Source organism: Coregonus lavaretus (assembly GCF_964263955.1).
Source record: "Coregonus lavaretus genome assembly, chromosome: 15".
Taxonomy (NCBI): Eukaryota; Metazoa; Chordata; class Actinopteri; order Salmoniformes; family Salmonidae; genus Coregonus; species Coregonus lavaretus.
Window position 1 is genome coordinate 13,490,637 of NC_140002.1, and position 16,553 is coordinate 13,507,189.

The window sequence follows — 16,553 nt, forward strand, 5'->3', positions numbered from 1 at the left end:
TTAAAGCCTTTACAATGAAAATCTGTAAAGTTATTTGGATTTTTACGAAATGTTCTTTTTTTGCTGAGTTTATACATACATACATACATACAGTGCATTCGGAAAGTATTCAGACCCATTCACTTTTTCAAAAAAAAATTACGTTACAGCCTTATTCTAAAATCGATTAAAATGTTTTTTTCCCTCATCAATCTACACACAATACCCCATAATGACAAAGCAAAAACAGGTTTTTAGACATTAAAAACCCCCTGAAATAACATTTACATAAGTATTCAGACCCTTTACTCAGTACTTTGTTGAAGCACTTTGGCAGTGATTACAGCCTTGAGTATTCTTGGGTATGACTCTACAAGCTTGGCAAACCTGTATTTGGAGTTTCTCCCATTCTTCTCTGCAGACCCTCTTAAGCTCTGTCAGGTTGGATGGGGAGCGTCACTGCACAGCTATTTTCAGATCTCTCCAGAGATGTTCGATCGGGTTCAAGTCCGGGCTCTGGCTGGGCCACTTAAGGACAATTAGAGACTTGTCCCTAAGCCACTCCTGCGTTGTCTTGGCTGTGTGCTTATGGTCGTTGTCCTGTAGGAAGATGAATCTTCACCCCAGTCTTAGGTACTGAGCACTCTGGAGCAGGTTTTCATCAAGGATGTCTCTGTAGTTTGCTCCGTTCATCTTTCCCTCGATCCTGAGTAGTCTCCCAGTCCCTTCCGCTGAAAACATCCCCACAGCATGCTGCCACCACCGTGCTTCACCGTAGGGATGGTGCCAGGTTTCCTCCAGACGTGACGCTTGGCATTCAGGCCAAAGAGTTCAATCTTGGTTTTATCAGACCAGAGAATCTTGTTTCTCATGGTCTGAGAGTCCTTTAGGTGCCTTTTGGCAAACTCCAAGCAGGCTGTCATGTGCCTTCTACTGAGGAGTGACTTCCGTCTGGCCACTCTACCATAGAGGCCTGTTTGGTGGAGTGCTTCAGAGATGGTTGTCCTTCTGGAAGGTTCTCCCATCTCCACAGAGGAGCTCTCTGAGTGACCACCAGGTTCTTGGTCACCTCCCTGACCAAGGCCCTTCTCCCCGATTGCTCAGTTTGGCCGGGCGGCTAGCTCTAGGAAGAGTCTTGGTGGTTCCTAACTTCTTCCATTTAGGAATGATGGAGGCCACTGTGTTCTTGTGAACCTTCAATGCTGCAGATATTTTTTGGTACCCTCCCCCAGATCTGTGCCTCGACATAATCCTGTCTCGGAGCTCTACGGACAATTCCTTCGACCTCATGGCCTGGTTTTTGCTTTGACATGCACTGTCAACTGTGGGACCTTATATAGACAGGTGTGTGCCTTTCCAAATCATGTCCAATCGATTGAATTTACCACAGGTGAACCCCAATCAAGTTCTAGAAACATCTCAAGGATGATCAATGGAAACAGGATGCACCAGAGCTCAATTTAGAGTCTCATAAATATCTAAACCTGTTTTCACTGTGTCATTATGGGGTATTTTGTGTAGATTGATGAGGAAATATTTTATTTAATCCATTTTAGAATAAGGCTGTAACAACAACATTTGGAAAAAGTCAAGGGGTCTGAATACTTTCGAATGCACTGTACATGCACACATCTACGCTGAACAAAAATATAAACGCAACATACAACTATTTCTACGATTTTTATCAGGCAATTGAAATAATAAAGCCATGGTCTAATCGTCATCTTCTGTGTCTTCAGCTCATGCTGGACACGTGGAACGAGTCCATCTTCTCCAACATCAAGAACAGGCTGCAGGACAGCGCCATGAAGCTGGTGCACGCCGAGCGCCTGGGGGAGGCCTTCGACTCTCAGCTGGTCATTGGCGTCAGGGAGTCCTACGGTGAGCAAAACAATACTGTCTCCTTAAGCTGGGAGAGAATGGTGCCTAATGAACACGACTGTGGTGTATGCAGACAATACCATTGGATGATTCACCGAATCTCTGTGCCAAATTGGGAAGATGTAGATTTTGGTGTGAAGCCCGCAATGACATTGATGCAGGATGTACGTGAAAATGTTAGCTACTACGAGTTAGGATTTAGCTATGTAGTGTGAACGAGAGAAATTAACTCTTAACCCCACACCACAAAGATGCCTATAATCCTCCTGGGTAGTGTTCATAACACACCAAATGGAAGAAAACGTACTGAAACCGGAAAGGACTAATTGGACTCATCCAATAAGAAATGCACATTTCCGTTTCCTGTTGCAAAACGTTATAAAACGTTGCGTGCTAATATACTTGGCCCCTGGGGACCTCCTTCCCTGTCTTCCCTCTGCAGTGAACCTGTGCTCAAACCCGGACGACAAGTTGCAGATTTACAGAGATAACTTTGAGAAGGCCTACATGGACTCCACCGAGAGGTTCTACAGAACACAGGCCCCCTCCTACCTGCAGCAGAATGGAGTCCAGAACTACATGAAATACGTGAGTAGTACCAGGATTAGGGTTGTACAACTCCTGTAACTTTTCCAACCTTCTCAGATGTTTTTCCAGAAATTCTGGTCCCTAAAAAAGGACCCTCTGTCTCCATGACAGCCACTCTCCTCTGTTATCATACATCACATGACGAGTTATAAGTTGAATTCCAAATGGACGAACCTAGTCCATACCCCTCAGGTGCTCATGCAGATTTGAAATGATTGCATAGGTGTAAGCCATATGGCGCAAATCCCGAACAGCCAATTGGAAGGCAATTTGAAGCAATGACTACACTGCTTAAACCTATCCACTCCTTTCAGATCTACAGGAGTGCCTCAGGTTTGTTTTGGAATTCAGTGATGACAGCGGTCAAAACAAATAAAAAATGATCTGAATGAGACATACTGTTTCTTTGTGATTTCTCAGTAGGCTGTAAAATTCTGGTAACATTCCCTAAATCCCAGGTTTTCCAGAAATCCCGGATGGAAAAAATAAGCAGGGAATCCTCCTCCTGGGATTTCTGGAAAACCTGAGAATTTGGGGAAAGTTACCAGAATTTTGCAAACCTATTTCTCAGAAACTTGCTCCAGGGCCTAGACTGTGTCTGTCTGTAAGCTAGGCTATCCATCTGAGGTGAAACCAACTTGTGTGTGTGTGTTCTAACAGGCAGACGCCAAGTTGAGAGAGGAGGAGAAACGGGCGCTGCGCTACTTGGAGACGAGACGGGAATGTAACTCTGTACAAGCAGTGAGTATATTATATCCCCACCACTTCTGTGTGACTACTATGGGCTGTAGTATTGTCTGTATATAAAGTGGGGGAGCCCTCGCATTCAGAGCAGGGCCATGTTCATTAGAACACAACACTTTTGAAACGAAGGAGGTGCTACTGTAACAATTTCACTGTTTCCGTTTCAAACGTTTTTACTGATTTTTATAACAAAACAAAAATACCTCAACCACCAAGGCGCACGGTCAGCAAGACACGCTGTCAAATGAAAACGTCAGTAGTCTAAACATTACTATAAGCGCCAAGTGTGCTTCATAAATTGTGAAAATTAGCACAAAAGCAATAATGGCATTAAAATGAATGTGTCGATATGACAGCAGTCCAAAATAGTAAATTAGTGTCAGCTCGTGCTTACATGGTGTGTGTCTTCACACAATGGCATCAGTTGGAGCATGTCCATGTCACATAAACAACGAAAGCTGGTAAGTGTGTTGCTGCTGATGTTTTTTGCTTGAGATGTAGGGTCTGCTTTCTGTGATGACATTTTGTGCTGATAATCGGCCTGTAGCATTGTCACCGGCTTGTTCTATCCAACGGTGCCTCCTTTCCTGTCTCACCATTTTCATTTGGTGGTGGCGCAGGCACCTGCTCAGGGCGCACATTTCTGTGGGGTTTTGCGCTTAGGCCTCAGAGGTGTAGGTTCAATAATCTACACACAATACCCCATAATGACAAAGTGAAAACAGGTTTTTAGAAATTGTTGCAAATTTATACAAATAAACCCTGAAATATCACATTTATATAAGTATTCAGACCCTTTGCTATGAGACTCGAAATTGAGCTCAGGTGCATTCTGTTTCCATTGATCATCCTTGAGATGTTTCTACAACTTGATTGGAGTCCACCTGTGGTAAATTCAATTGATTGGACATGATTTGGAAAGGCACACACCTGCCTATATAAGGTCCCACAGTTGACAGTGCATGTCAGAACAAAAACCAAGCCATGAGGTCGAAGGAATTGTCCGTAGAGCTCTGAGACAGGATTGTGTCGAGGCACAGATCTGGGGAAGGGTACCAAAACATATCTGCAGCATTGAAGGTCCCCAAGAACACAGTGGCCTTCATCATTCTTAAATGGAAAATGTTTGGAACCACCAAGACTCTTCCTAGAGCTGGCCGTCCGGCCAAACTGATCAATCGGGGGAGAAGGGCCTTGGTCACTCTGACAGAGCTCCAGAGTTCCTCTGTGGAGATGGGTAAATCTTCCAGAAGGACAACCATCTCTGCAGCACTCCACCAATCAGGTCTTTATGGTAGAGGTGCCAGATGGAAGCCACTCCTCAGTAAAAGGCACATGACAGCCCACTTGGAGTTTGCTAAAAGGCACCTAAAGGACTCAGACCATGAGAAACAAGATTCTCTGGTCTGAAGAAACCAATATTGAACACTTTGGCCTGAATGGCAAGCATCACGTCTGGAGGAAACCTGGCACCATCAATTTTTCAGCGGCAGGGACTGGGAGACTAGTCAGGATCGAGGGAAAGATGAACGGAGCAAACTACAGCGATATCCTTGATGGAAACCTGCTCCAGAGCGCTCACCTTCCACACAGACAAGACAACGCAAGTGTGGCTTCAAGGCAAGTCTCTGAATGTCCTTGAATGGCCCAGCCAGAGCCCGGACTTGTACCCGATCGAACATCTCTGGAGAGACCTGAAAATAGCTGTTTAGCGATGCTCCCCATCCAACCTGACAGAGCTTGAGAGGATCTGCAGAGAAGAATGGGAGGACCTCCCCAAATACAGGTGTGCCAAGCTTGTAGCGTCATACCCAAGAAGAATCCAGGCTGTAATTGCTTTCGAAGGTTCTTCAACAAAGTACTGTAAAGGGTCTGAATACTTATGTAAATGTATTATTATTATTTTTAATAAATGTGCAAAAATGTCTAAACCTGTTTTTTCTTTTGTCATCATTGGGTATTGTGTGTAGATTGAGATTGTAAAATGTTTTTCATTTTAGAATAAGGCAACAAAATGTTGAAAAAGTCAAGGCGTCTGAATACTTTCCGAATGCACTGTATATCTTCCCCACCACGAGTCGTTTTCATTCAGATTTTGTAGCAACGCTAACGCAGCATGTGCATCCATTCGTCTTGGTCTTCTTGTCATTGTAAATTACGCACTCTCACTATGTACTCTAAGTAGGCTAGAGTAGACTGATAAGACTGCTTGGATTCAGTGGACTGATATAGGGTATAGACCATTTTGGGATTATAATTAGAATATACCAATACAATAGAATGGCCCGCCCTGTTCTTCATTCGAAATTGGCAATTTATATATTCATGCATCGTTCGCTTCCCCTCTCTCATCAACTCACCATTACAAAAATTGACATTCCTTCCTAAAACTTGTTATAATTCCAGTTCTGTTTGTAATATTAAGATTCTAACAACGACAGTGTTATTTAGGAAAAGTCAAGAAGGGAGGAGGGCATGGCTTTAAAAATGGCGGAGTAATTTTTTATTCCTTGTGTTAACCCACTTTGTGGCAAATGCTGATATAAAAAGTTAGTTATAATAAATTAGATTTGTTTATTTATTATTTGTGATATGAGCGACCCACGGTTTTCTGTTCCCCCCCTCAGCTGATGGAGTGTTGCGTGAACGCCCTGGTGACGTCCTTCAAGGAGACCATCTTGGCCGAGTGTCCAGGCATGATCAAGCGAAATGAGACAGAGAGTGAGTACGGACGGAGCGCTCCTGGCACCAAAGGCTCGGCCAGCTCAGGTTTGCAAACCAGGAAATGACCTTGCCGTCCTCCACTCCACTTCCTGTTTCAATTTGTCCACGTCCACCAACCAACCGCTGTCTTTGCCCATTCCGTGTGTGTCAGTCAACATGTTGTCAACAACATTACCCCCCCAAACATCAGTGTCTGACCACAAACCCACCTTGTATTGTGTGTGTCCTTATAGTTGTAACCGGTAGTCTACCTGCGTGTGTGTCAGTATTAACCAATGTGTCTTTGTAGAACGTCTCAGTTTATGGTGTGTAGCAGTAAGATCTAAAAATTGCTTCCTAACCCTGGCAGTATACCACCACTGTGATGTTTAGAACTTCTAGGGCTGATTTCCAGGACACTGATTTAAGCCTAGTCCTAGACTAAAAAGCATTTTCAATGGAGAATCAATCAATGGAAACCAACCCCTAAAGATGGGGTATTTAAATCCGGGCCCCAAACACTGCTGCATACCCCTTGTTCTATCTATACTATAATCTACAAGTAGAAAATGACACTGAACAAAAATATAAATGCAACATCAACAATTTCAAAGATTGTACTGAGTTACAGTTCATACAAGGAATTCAGTCAATTGACATGAATCCATTAGGCCCTAATGACTGGGAATACAGATATGCAGGGGAGTGGATTAGAAAACCAGTCAGTATCTGGTGTGACCACCATTTGCCTCATGCAGCGCGACACATCTCCTTCGCATAGAATTGATCTGGCTGTTGATTGTGGCCTGTGGAATGTTGTCTCCTCTTCAATGGCTGTGCGAAGTTGCTGGATATTGGCGGGAACTGGAACACGCTGTCATTCACGTCGATCCAGAGGATCACAAACATGCTCAATGGGTGACATGTCTGGTGAGTTTGCAGGCCGTGGAAGAACTGGGCCATTTTCAGCTTCCAGGAATTGTGTACAGATCCTTGCGACATGGGGCCGTACATTATCATGCTGAAACGAGGTGATGGCAGCGGATAAATGGTACGACAATGGGCCTCAGGATCTCGTCACCATATCTCTGTGCATTCAAATTGCCATCGGTAAAGTGCAATTGTGTTAATTGTCCGTAGCTTATGCCTGTCCATACCATAACTCCACAGCCACCGTGGGGCACTCTGTTCACAACGTTGACATCAGCAAACCGATCGCCCACACGACGCCATCTGCCCGGTACAGTTGAAACTGGGATTCATCCGTGAAGAGCACACTGCTCTAGCGTGCCAGTGGCCATCGAAGGTGAGCATTTGCCCACTGAAGTCGGTTACAACGCCGAACTGCAGTCCGGTCAAGACCCTAGTGAGGATGACGAGCACGCAGATGAGCTTACCTGAGACGTTTGCTGACAGTTTGTGCAGAAATTCTTCGATTGTGCAAATGCACAGTTTCATCAGCTGTCCGGGTGGCTGGTCCTTTTATTGTCCCCAGCACAAGGTGCACCTGTGTAATGATCATGCTGTTTAATCAGATTCTTTATATGCCACACCTCTCAGGTGGATAGATTATCTTGGCAAAGGAGCAATGTTCAGTAACAGGGATGTAAACAAATGTGTGCACAAAATTTGAGAGAAATATGCTTTTTGTGTGGATGGAAAATTTCGGGGATCTTTTCTTTCAGCTCATGAAACATGGGACCAACACTTTACATGTTGCGTTTATATTTTTGTTCAATGTAGAATCTATAGACTATAGCCTTAGTAACTTACTATGGACAGTGTTTGACTGTAGTTCTCCCCCTCCTAGAGCTCCACCTCATGTTCTCTCTGATGGACAAGGTGCCCAGTGGCATCGAACCCATGCTGAAGGACCTAGAGAACCACATAATGTCTGCTGGGCTGGCCGACATGATGGCCTCCGCCGAGACCATCACCTCGGTGAGTGCTACACAAACACACACACACACACACACATACAGTGGGGAGAACAAGTATTTGATACACTGCCGATTTTGCAGGTTTTCCTACTTACAAAGCATGTAGAGGTCTGTAATTTTTATCATAGGTACACTTCAACTGTGAGAGACGGAATCTAAAACAAAAATCCAGAAAATCACATTGTATTATTTTTAAGTAATTAATTTGCATTTTATTGCATGACATAAGTATTTGATCACCTACCAACCAGGAAGAATTCCAGCTCTCACAGACCTGTTAGTTTTTCTTTAAAAAGCCCTCCTGTTCTCCACTCATTACCTGTATTAACTGCACATGTTTGAACTCGTTACCTGTATAAAAGACACCTGTCCACACACTCAATCAAACAGACTCCAACCTCTCCACAATGGCCAAGACCAGAGAGCTGTGTAAGGACATCAGGGATAAAATTGTAGACCTGCACAAGGCTGGGATGGGCTACAGGACAATAGGCAAGCAGCTTGGTGAGAAGGCAACAACTGTTGGCGCAATTATTAGAAAATGGAAGAAGATCAAGATGACGGTCAATCACCCTCGGTCTGGGGCTCCTGTCAAGATCTCACCTCGTGGGGCATCAATGATCATGAGGAAGGTGAGGGATCAGCCCAGAACTATACGGCAGGACCTGGTCAATGACCTGAAGAGAGCTGGGACCACAGTCTCAAAGAAAACCATTAGTAACACACTACGCCGTCATGGATTAAAATCCTGCAGCGCACGCAAGGTCCCCCTGCTCAAGCCAGCGCATGTCCAGGCCCGTCTGAAGTTTGCCAATGACCATCTGGATGATCCAGAGGAGGAATGGGAGAAGGTCATGTGGTCTGATGAGACAAAAAATAGAGCTTTTTGGTCTAAACTCCACTCGCTGTGTTTGGAGGAAGAAGAAGGATGAGTACAACCCCAAGAACACCATCCCAACTGTGAAGCATGGAGGTGGAAACATCATTCTTTGGGGATGCTTTTCCACAAAGGGGACAGGACGACTGCACCGTATTGAGGGGAGGATGGATGGGGCCATGTATCGCGAGATCTTGGCCAACAACCTCCTTCCCTCAGTAAGAGCATTGAAGATGGGTCGTGGCTGGCTCTTCCAGCATGACAACGACCCGAAACACACAGCCAGGGCAACTAAGGAGTGGCTCCGTAAGAAGCATCTCAAGGTCCTGGAGTGGCCTAGCCAGTCTCCAGACCTGAACCCAATAGAAAATCTTTGGAGGGAGCTGAAAGTCCGTATTGCCCAGCGACAGCCCCGAAACCTGAAGGATCTGGAGAAGGTCTGTATGGAGGAGTGGGCCAAAATCCCTGCTGCAGTGTGTGCAAACCTGGTCAAGACCTACAGGAAACGTATGATCTCTGTAATTGCAAACAGGTTTCTGTACCAAATATTAAGTTCTGCTTTTCTGAGGTATCAAATACTCATGTCATGCAATAAAATGCAAATTAATTACTTAAAAATCATACAATGTGATTTTCTGGATTTTTGTTTTAGATTCCGTCTCTCACAGTTGAAGTGTACCTATGATAAAAATGACAGACCTCTACATGCTTTGTAAGTAGGAAAACCTGCAAAATCGGCAGTGTATCAAATACTTGTTCTCCCCACTGTATATACATACATACGTTTCTCACACACGTACACTCATGCTCACACACACATATACTGTCATGCTCACACACACACTTGCAACTTCCCCACATACAGTGCATTCGGAAAGTATTCAGACCCCTTGACTTTTCCACATTTTGTTACGTTACAGCCTTATTCTAAAATGGATGAAATTGTTTTCCCCCCTCATCAATCTACACACAATACCCCATAATGACAAAGCGAAAACAGTTTTTTTGAACTTTTTGCTAATTTATTAAAAATACAAAACTGAAATATCACATTTACATAAGTATTCAGACCCTTTACTCAGTACTTTGTTGAAGAAACTTTGGCAGTGATTACAGCCTCGAGTCTTCTTGGGTATGACGCTACAAGCTTGGCACACCTGTTTTTAGGGAGTTTCTCCCATTCTTCTCTGCAGATCCTGTCAAGCTCTGTCAGGTTGGATGGGGAGCGTCACTGCCAGGGGCGGTGTGTTCAATAGGGCGATATGGGCGACGCACTGCCAAACGGGAAAAGGAAGGGATTTTTTTTCTAATCAATTATATCACGGCAACAGTAGTTATCAGTGTTGTAATCTAGACGTCTGATCTGCCACAGTGCCACACTGCCACTAAATGTCCAATCAGGCTAAAGTCGTGCTTCAAATGGCCCCCCCCCCCCTTTTGGGGCGATTTCAGTCAGGTTGAAAATCGCCCAGAAGTCTGTCATAGACTCCCATGTAAAATCTATTTTTTTCAAATTTCAGAGCTTTCAATACAATCTCTATGGGTGTCTGAGGGCTTGCACTTACGCGCTTTCGTCATACGTAACATAACCATGAACGTAACTAAGAAAAGAGCGGGTAGCAGGGTCTCTGTTGCGACCTGCAGTGTGTGTGACGTTTGGTGTGGCGTTATCTTATGTTTTTAATCTTATGTTTTTAATTTGTACACTTAGTGGCGTTATTTTATGTTTTTAATTTGTACACTTAGTTTACAAACATTCTGCCAACCATGGATTTCCAGTGGTGGGGTCACGGTGTTGGACTGATCTTGTTGATCGTGTACATACCCGCTACGAACGGACTAAATAATGAAAACGCTGCTGGCAGCGGAATCCAATACAGCAGGGAGTTTTTACTACAATGCAACTCAAATACGAACGCGATGGATATCCCAATGGCCCATCTAATACCTGATTGTCTGCGAGTGGATTACAAACCCAAATGCAAACGTGGAAAACGCGGGGGAATCAGACAACGACTTAAAAAAAAGTAAGAACAAACTTCCCTTACCCACCACCTTGCTGATTAATGCCCAGTCACTGAGGGGGAAAGCGGATGAGTTGTCAGCGAATCTGCGCTTCCAACACGAATATCGGGAGGCCTGTTTGCTGGCATTTACTGAGACTTGGCTGGATGACAGAGTCCCGGACAGAGAAGTGGAGCCGGCCGGCTTCACCCTGGTCAGAGCGGACCGCGATCTGACAGTCACAGGGAAACTTCACGGCGGGGGCGTCTGCCTGCTTGTCAGCGACCAGTGGTGTAAATCGATCCTGGTAAGAGAGCGACTCTGTACCCCCGACATTGAACTGCTTTCTGTGTCACTGCGACCTTACTATCTGCCCCGTGAGTTCCCCCAATTGTTTGTTACCATTGTGTACATTCAACCAAAAGCTAATATAACAAAGGCATCAGAGATTATTTATAATCTGTCACAGAAACTGGAATCCATCTCCCCCGACGCACCCAAATTTATTTTAGGGGATTTTAACAACTGTACCTTGCACAAAGTCTTGCGCACATACCATCAGTATGTGAAATGTCACACTAGGAAAAATAGGACTCTTGATTTGTGCTATGGGACAATACCAAAGGCGTTCTCTGCCACCACCAGACCTCCTCTGGGGACATCAGACCACAATGTGGTCTACCTCAGGCCAATTTACTGTCGCCTCCTGGAGAGGGAGAAACCCACAGTTAAAACTGTCCAGATCTGGAATGACAACAGTATCACTTGGGGTGTTTTGACTGTACAATGTGGGAGGTATTTGAGGACAGCAGCTCTGATCTGGATGAACTCACAGAGGTTATTTCAGACTATGTAAACTTCTGTGTTGAGTCAGTTGTGCCTACTAAGACCTGTAAAATCTTCCCTAACAACAAGCCTTGGGTATCAAAACATCTAAAATCACTACTTGATAGGAAGAAGGCAGTTTATGCTGGGGGTGATAGACAGGCTTTAAGAGATGTACAACGTGAGATAAAAAGACAGATACTGGTGGACAAGTTTTGCGGAGTGTTTGAGTTAGCTTTGCGAGGCAAAGATGAAACTGAGGGCTCCACCAACCCTGGTAAGCCAACACTTTTGAGATCAGTCAATAAATGCTTCTGGTATTGACTTATATGCTGCCCCTGTCTTCATGTTGTTGCTGGACATATCTTTTTTTAAATGTGTGTAGGTCACCTAAATCATCAGAAAAATTGCCCCCCCTGAGAATTTTTTCAGGAGCCGCCACTGGTCACTGCACAGCTATTTTCAGGTCTCTCCAGAAATGTTCGATCGGGTTCAAGTCCGGGCTCTGGCTGGGCCACTCAAGGACATTCAGAGACTTGTCCCGAAGCCACTCATGCGTTGTCTTGGCTGTGTGCTTAGGGTCGTTGTCCTGTTGGAAGGTGAACCTTCGCCCCAGTCTGAGGTCCTGAGCGCTCTGGAGCAGGTTTTCATCAATGAATTCTCTGTAGTTTGCTCCGTTCATCTTTCCCTCGATCCTGACTAGTCTCCCAGTCCCTGCCGCTCAAAAACATCCCCACAGCATGATGCTGCCACCACCATGCTTCACTGTAGGGATGGTGCCAGGTTTCATCCAGAAGTGACGCATGGCATTCAGGCCAAATAGTTAAATCTTGGTTTCATCAAACCAGAGAATCTTGTTTCTCATGGTCTTAGAGTCCTTTAGGTGCCTTTTGGTAAACTCCAAGCGACCTGTCATGTGCCTTTTACTGAGGAGTGGCTTCCGTCTGGCCACTCTACCATAAAGGCCTGATTGGTGGAGTGCTGCAGAGATGGTTGTCCTTCTGGAAGGTTCTCCAATCTCCAGAGAGGAACTCTGGAGCTCTGTCAGCTTGACCATCGGGTTCTTGATCACTTCCCTGACCAAGGCCCTTCTCCACCGATTGCTCAGTTTGGCCAGGCGGCCAGCTCTAGAAAGAGTCTTGGTGGTTCCAAACTTCTTCCATTTAAGAATGATGGAGGCCACTGTGTTCTTGGACATTGAATGCTGCAGACATTTTTGCATTTGCAAACATTTCTAAAAACCTGTTTTCGCTTTGTCGTTATGGGGTATTGTGTGTAGATTAAAAAATATATATATATTGAATCCATTTTAGAATAAGGCTGTAACATAACAAAATGAGGAAAAAGTCAAGGGGTCTGAATATTTTCCGAATGCACTGTATGAAGCACACACACACATTTGCACACACACAGACACGTTACACTAACAGAAATGTAAAATACATACATATGACCAGAGATGGGCAGTATTTCTATTGCATGTATTTGAGATACGTTTTTCAATTACCTTTGAGTACTATGTCATTTGTATTTCACTGGCCTGAACTACAGTCCAATGTACACTGAGTATACAAAACATTAAGAACACCTGCTCTTTCTGTGACAGACTGACCAGGTGAAAGCTATGATCCCTTATTGATGTCACTTGTTAAATCCACTTCAATCAGTGTTGATGAAGGGGAGGAGACATGTTAAATAAGGATTTTTAAGCCTTGAGATAATTGAGACATTGATTGTGTATGTGTGCTATTCATAGGGTGAATGGGCAAGACAAAATATTTAAGTGCCTTTGAACGGGTTATGGTAGTAGGTGCCAGGCACACCGGTTTATGTCAAGAACTGCGACACTGCTGGGTTTTTCCCATTCAACAGTTTCCCTTGTGTATCAAGAATGGTCCACCACCCAAAGGACATCCGTGGGGGGGGGGGGGGGGGGGGGGGGGACGCAAGTCAATATTAGGAAGGTGTTCTTTTCAACAGTCATTCGCATTTTGGTCATTTAGCGTCCAGAGCGACTTAGTCAGTGCATTCTAACTAAAGTAGATAAACAACCACATATTAAAGTCATAGCAAATAAAACGCTTTTGTTACCAAGAATGTTGTTGAGGTTAAGGGGGTACTTGCAAAAGTATTTAGTATTTTATTTTGATACATTGGTCTTTAGGATATTTTTAATTATATTTTGTCATTTTTGCCCATCTCTGTATATGACGTTTGTATTGTAGTTACTGAAAGAAGGTGAAAGAAAAACATTCCACTGATTTTATTTTTCTCTGTGTGTGTGTGAGAGCAGGACTCTGAGAAGTATGTGGAGCAGCTCCTCACCCTGTTCAACCGCTTCAGTAAACTGGTGAAGGATGCCTTTCAGGACGACCCTCGCTTCCTCACAGCTAGGGACAAGGTCAGCACAACGTTTGGAAACATTTGTCCAACATTGCCAATAAGCCCAATGTTCCTTCAATGTTGGTCCAACGTTGGTTCAACATTACCAATGACTATAAGCCCTACGTTCCTTCAACGTTTGTTAAACATTGACACAACATTGTCAATGACTATGTGCACAGTATTTGCACTTGATGGTTGTCACTGCATAACCTAACCAATGTTCTTTTTCTCAGGCTTACAAAGCAGTTGTGAACGATGCTACCATTTTTAAATTGGAACTGCCGCTGAAGCAGAAAGGGTAAGAGACGCTCTGTATGCCTTAATTTCTTCACTGAATTAAAGATGGATTCCTGCACACTGTTAAATGCTCCCACAGTTTTATTGACGTTGCACTTGATAAAACTGCGGGTGGGTGGCCTCCCGAGTGGCGCAGTGGTCTAAGGCACTTCATTGCAGTGCTAGAGGTGTCACTACAGACCTGGGTTCGATCCCGGGCTGTATCACAACCGGCCGTGATCGGGAGTCCGGGTTAGGGGAGGGCGGCGCACAATTGGCCCAGCGTCATCCGAGTTAGGGGAGGGTTTAGCCGTGGGGGCTTTACTTGGCTAGCGACTCCTTGTGGCGGGCTGGGCGCCTGCAGGCTGACCTCGGTCGTCAGGTGAACAGTGTTTCCTCCGACACATTGGTGCGGCTGGCTTCCGGGTTAAGCGGGCGGGTGTTAAGAAGCGCGGTTTGGCGGGTCATGTTTCGGAGGATGCGTGACTCGACCTTCGCCTCCCGAGCCCGTTGGGGAGTTGCAGCGATGACTCAAGATTGATATTGGGGAGAAAAAGGGGTGATCTTTTGTTTTTTCACAACTTAAACGCATTTCTTTATACTACTTCTGAACTGTTAATTGCTTAATTAGTTAATTGTGAACGTGTGTGTTTACGACACTGCTCTACTTCCTCTGTGCTGTCTGTCTGTCAGGGTGGGTCTGAAGACCCAGCCGGAGTCCAAGTGTCCAGAACTGCTGGCCAACTACTGTGACATGCTGCTGAGGAAAACCCCGCTCAGCAAGAAACTCACCTCTGAGGAGATCGAGGCCAAGCTCAAGGAAGTGGTATGTGGATGGGAGGAGTATGTGAGGGTTGGGGGTGTGTGTGTGTAATGATATGGTGATGACTCCAGCAAGCTTTCCATATGGCTACGGCCACACTCCCATGCATTAACACGGATGAAATTCTATATGACGTACATCATTGTCCGAAAGTACATCTCAAGTAAACTGTTTTTCGGACGAGTTTATCCATGAGAAAACTGATTGTTCAAGTGTGTTTTTTGTCGGACAAACATCATCCCTTATCATTCATCCAGCAACAGATGACTCCCATTAAAAAAGCATTGGCTCCATCACACATTTTCGGACACAAAATCAGAGTGTATAGGTGGCCTTATGTTGAGCAGAGCGTCTACCATGTTACTTCCGCCTATCCAATTATTTACAGATCTGCAAACACTTAACCGTTTCTTCTTTGGACAGGACAATCTTAGCTGGGTCGTGTTCATTAGACACCAAACAGAAGAAAATGGACTGAAACAGGGAGGGACTACCTGAACTTGTCCAATAAGAAACACTTGTTTTCATTTTCCGTTGCAAAACATTTAGCTACGGTGTGCAGTAAAAAACACCCTGATTGCACAGTGGTGTTCTATGTGTGTGTGTTCTCCTGCAGTTGCTGGTGTTGAAGTACGTGCAGAACAAAGACGTGTTCATGCGCTACCACAAAGCCCATCTGACCCGACGCCTCATCCTGGACATCTCCGCCGACAGCGAAATCGAGGAGAACATGGTGGAGTGGCTCAGGGTATGACCTGTGTGTGTGAGTGACTTGAGAAGAAAAATGGGAGGAGATGGAAAAGACTGTGTGTGTGTGTGTGCACATCCACCTCACGTAGCCACAATTACACCACTTCTCCAATTACCTCTACCCTTGCTTACAGGAGGTAGGCATGCCTGCAGACTATGTGAATAAGCTGGCCCGGATGTTCCAGGACATCAAGGTGTCTGAGGATCTCAACCAGAACTTCAAAGAGTGTCACAAACACAACAAGCTGGCCCTATCAGGTACACCAGGTAGCTGTATGTACCTAATATAATATATATGATATATGCCATTTAGCAGATACTTTTATCCAAAGCGACTTACAACAGTGAATGCATAAATGTTCGTATTGCTGGCCCTAGCGGGAATCGAACCTGTGTACCTGTACGTTTTGGTGTATAATGCTTGGTGTACTTGGCTGGATGAGACCTAGTGAAAAGTAATACGAATGCTATTGATACAGTCCTTAATGTTTGGGTTTGGGATTTCGCTTTGAGTTTGCACTTTTGGGACTATTCCATTGGCTCCGTTGTACCGTTACCAGAAAAAAGCACAACTCAAGTACTTGAAAGTGTATATTATAGAATTAAATAGAAAACTAGAATGGACTTAGGCATTTTAGCAACTTGCCAAAAAATGAGGGAATCTGTCATTCTAGAAACAAATATATAGTATAAAACAATAAGTAGTTATACTAGTATATTATGCATCTCTATAGTGTATATATTAGACATAATGGATTTGAACTCGGGTGTATTCCTT

General features: G+C 44.5%; 1 protein-coding gene across 5 annotated transcripts in view; it reads left to right on the forward strand.

Annotated features, from left to right (window-relative positions):
- The window catches only part of cul5b (cullin 5b), a 30,617-nt gene that overhangs the window by 8,681 nt on the left and 5,383 nt on the right, over positions 1–16,553 (forward strand). The window contains exons 5-14 of one of the 5 annotated variants that reach the window (XM_084177538.1): positions 1,719–1,860; positions 2,303–2,448; positions 3,109–3,189; positions 5,820–5,913; positions 7,706–7,836; positions 13,835–13,942; positions 14,160–14,224; positions 14,896–15,028; positions 15,642–15,773; positions 15,910–16,048. In XM_084177538.1, coding sequence (XP_084033664.1) covers positions 1,719–1,860; positions 2,303–2,448; positions 3,109–3,189; positions 5,820–5,913; positions 7,706–7,836; positions 13,835–13,942; positions 14,160–14,224; positions 14,896–15,028; positions 15,642–15,773; positions 15,910–16,048 — 1,171 coding nt within the window. Of the gene's footprint in view, positions 1–1,718; positions 1,861–2,302; positions 2,449–3,108; positions 3,190–5,819; positions 5,962–7,705; positions 7,837–13,834; positions 13,943–14,159; positions 14,225–14,895; positions 15,029–15,641; positions 15,774–15,909; positions 16,049–16,553 lie in introns of all 5 variants that reach the window. The other 4 variants (XM_084177539.1, XM_084177537.1, XM_084177536.1 and 1 more) reach the window with 4 other exon arrangements.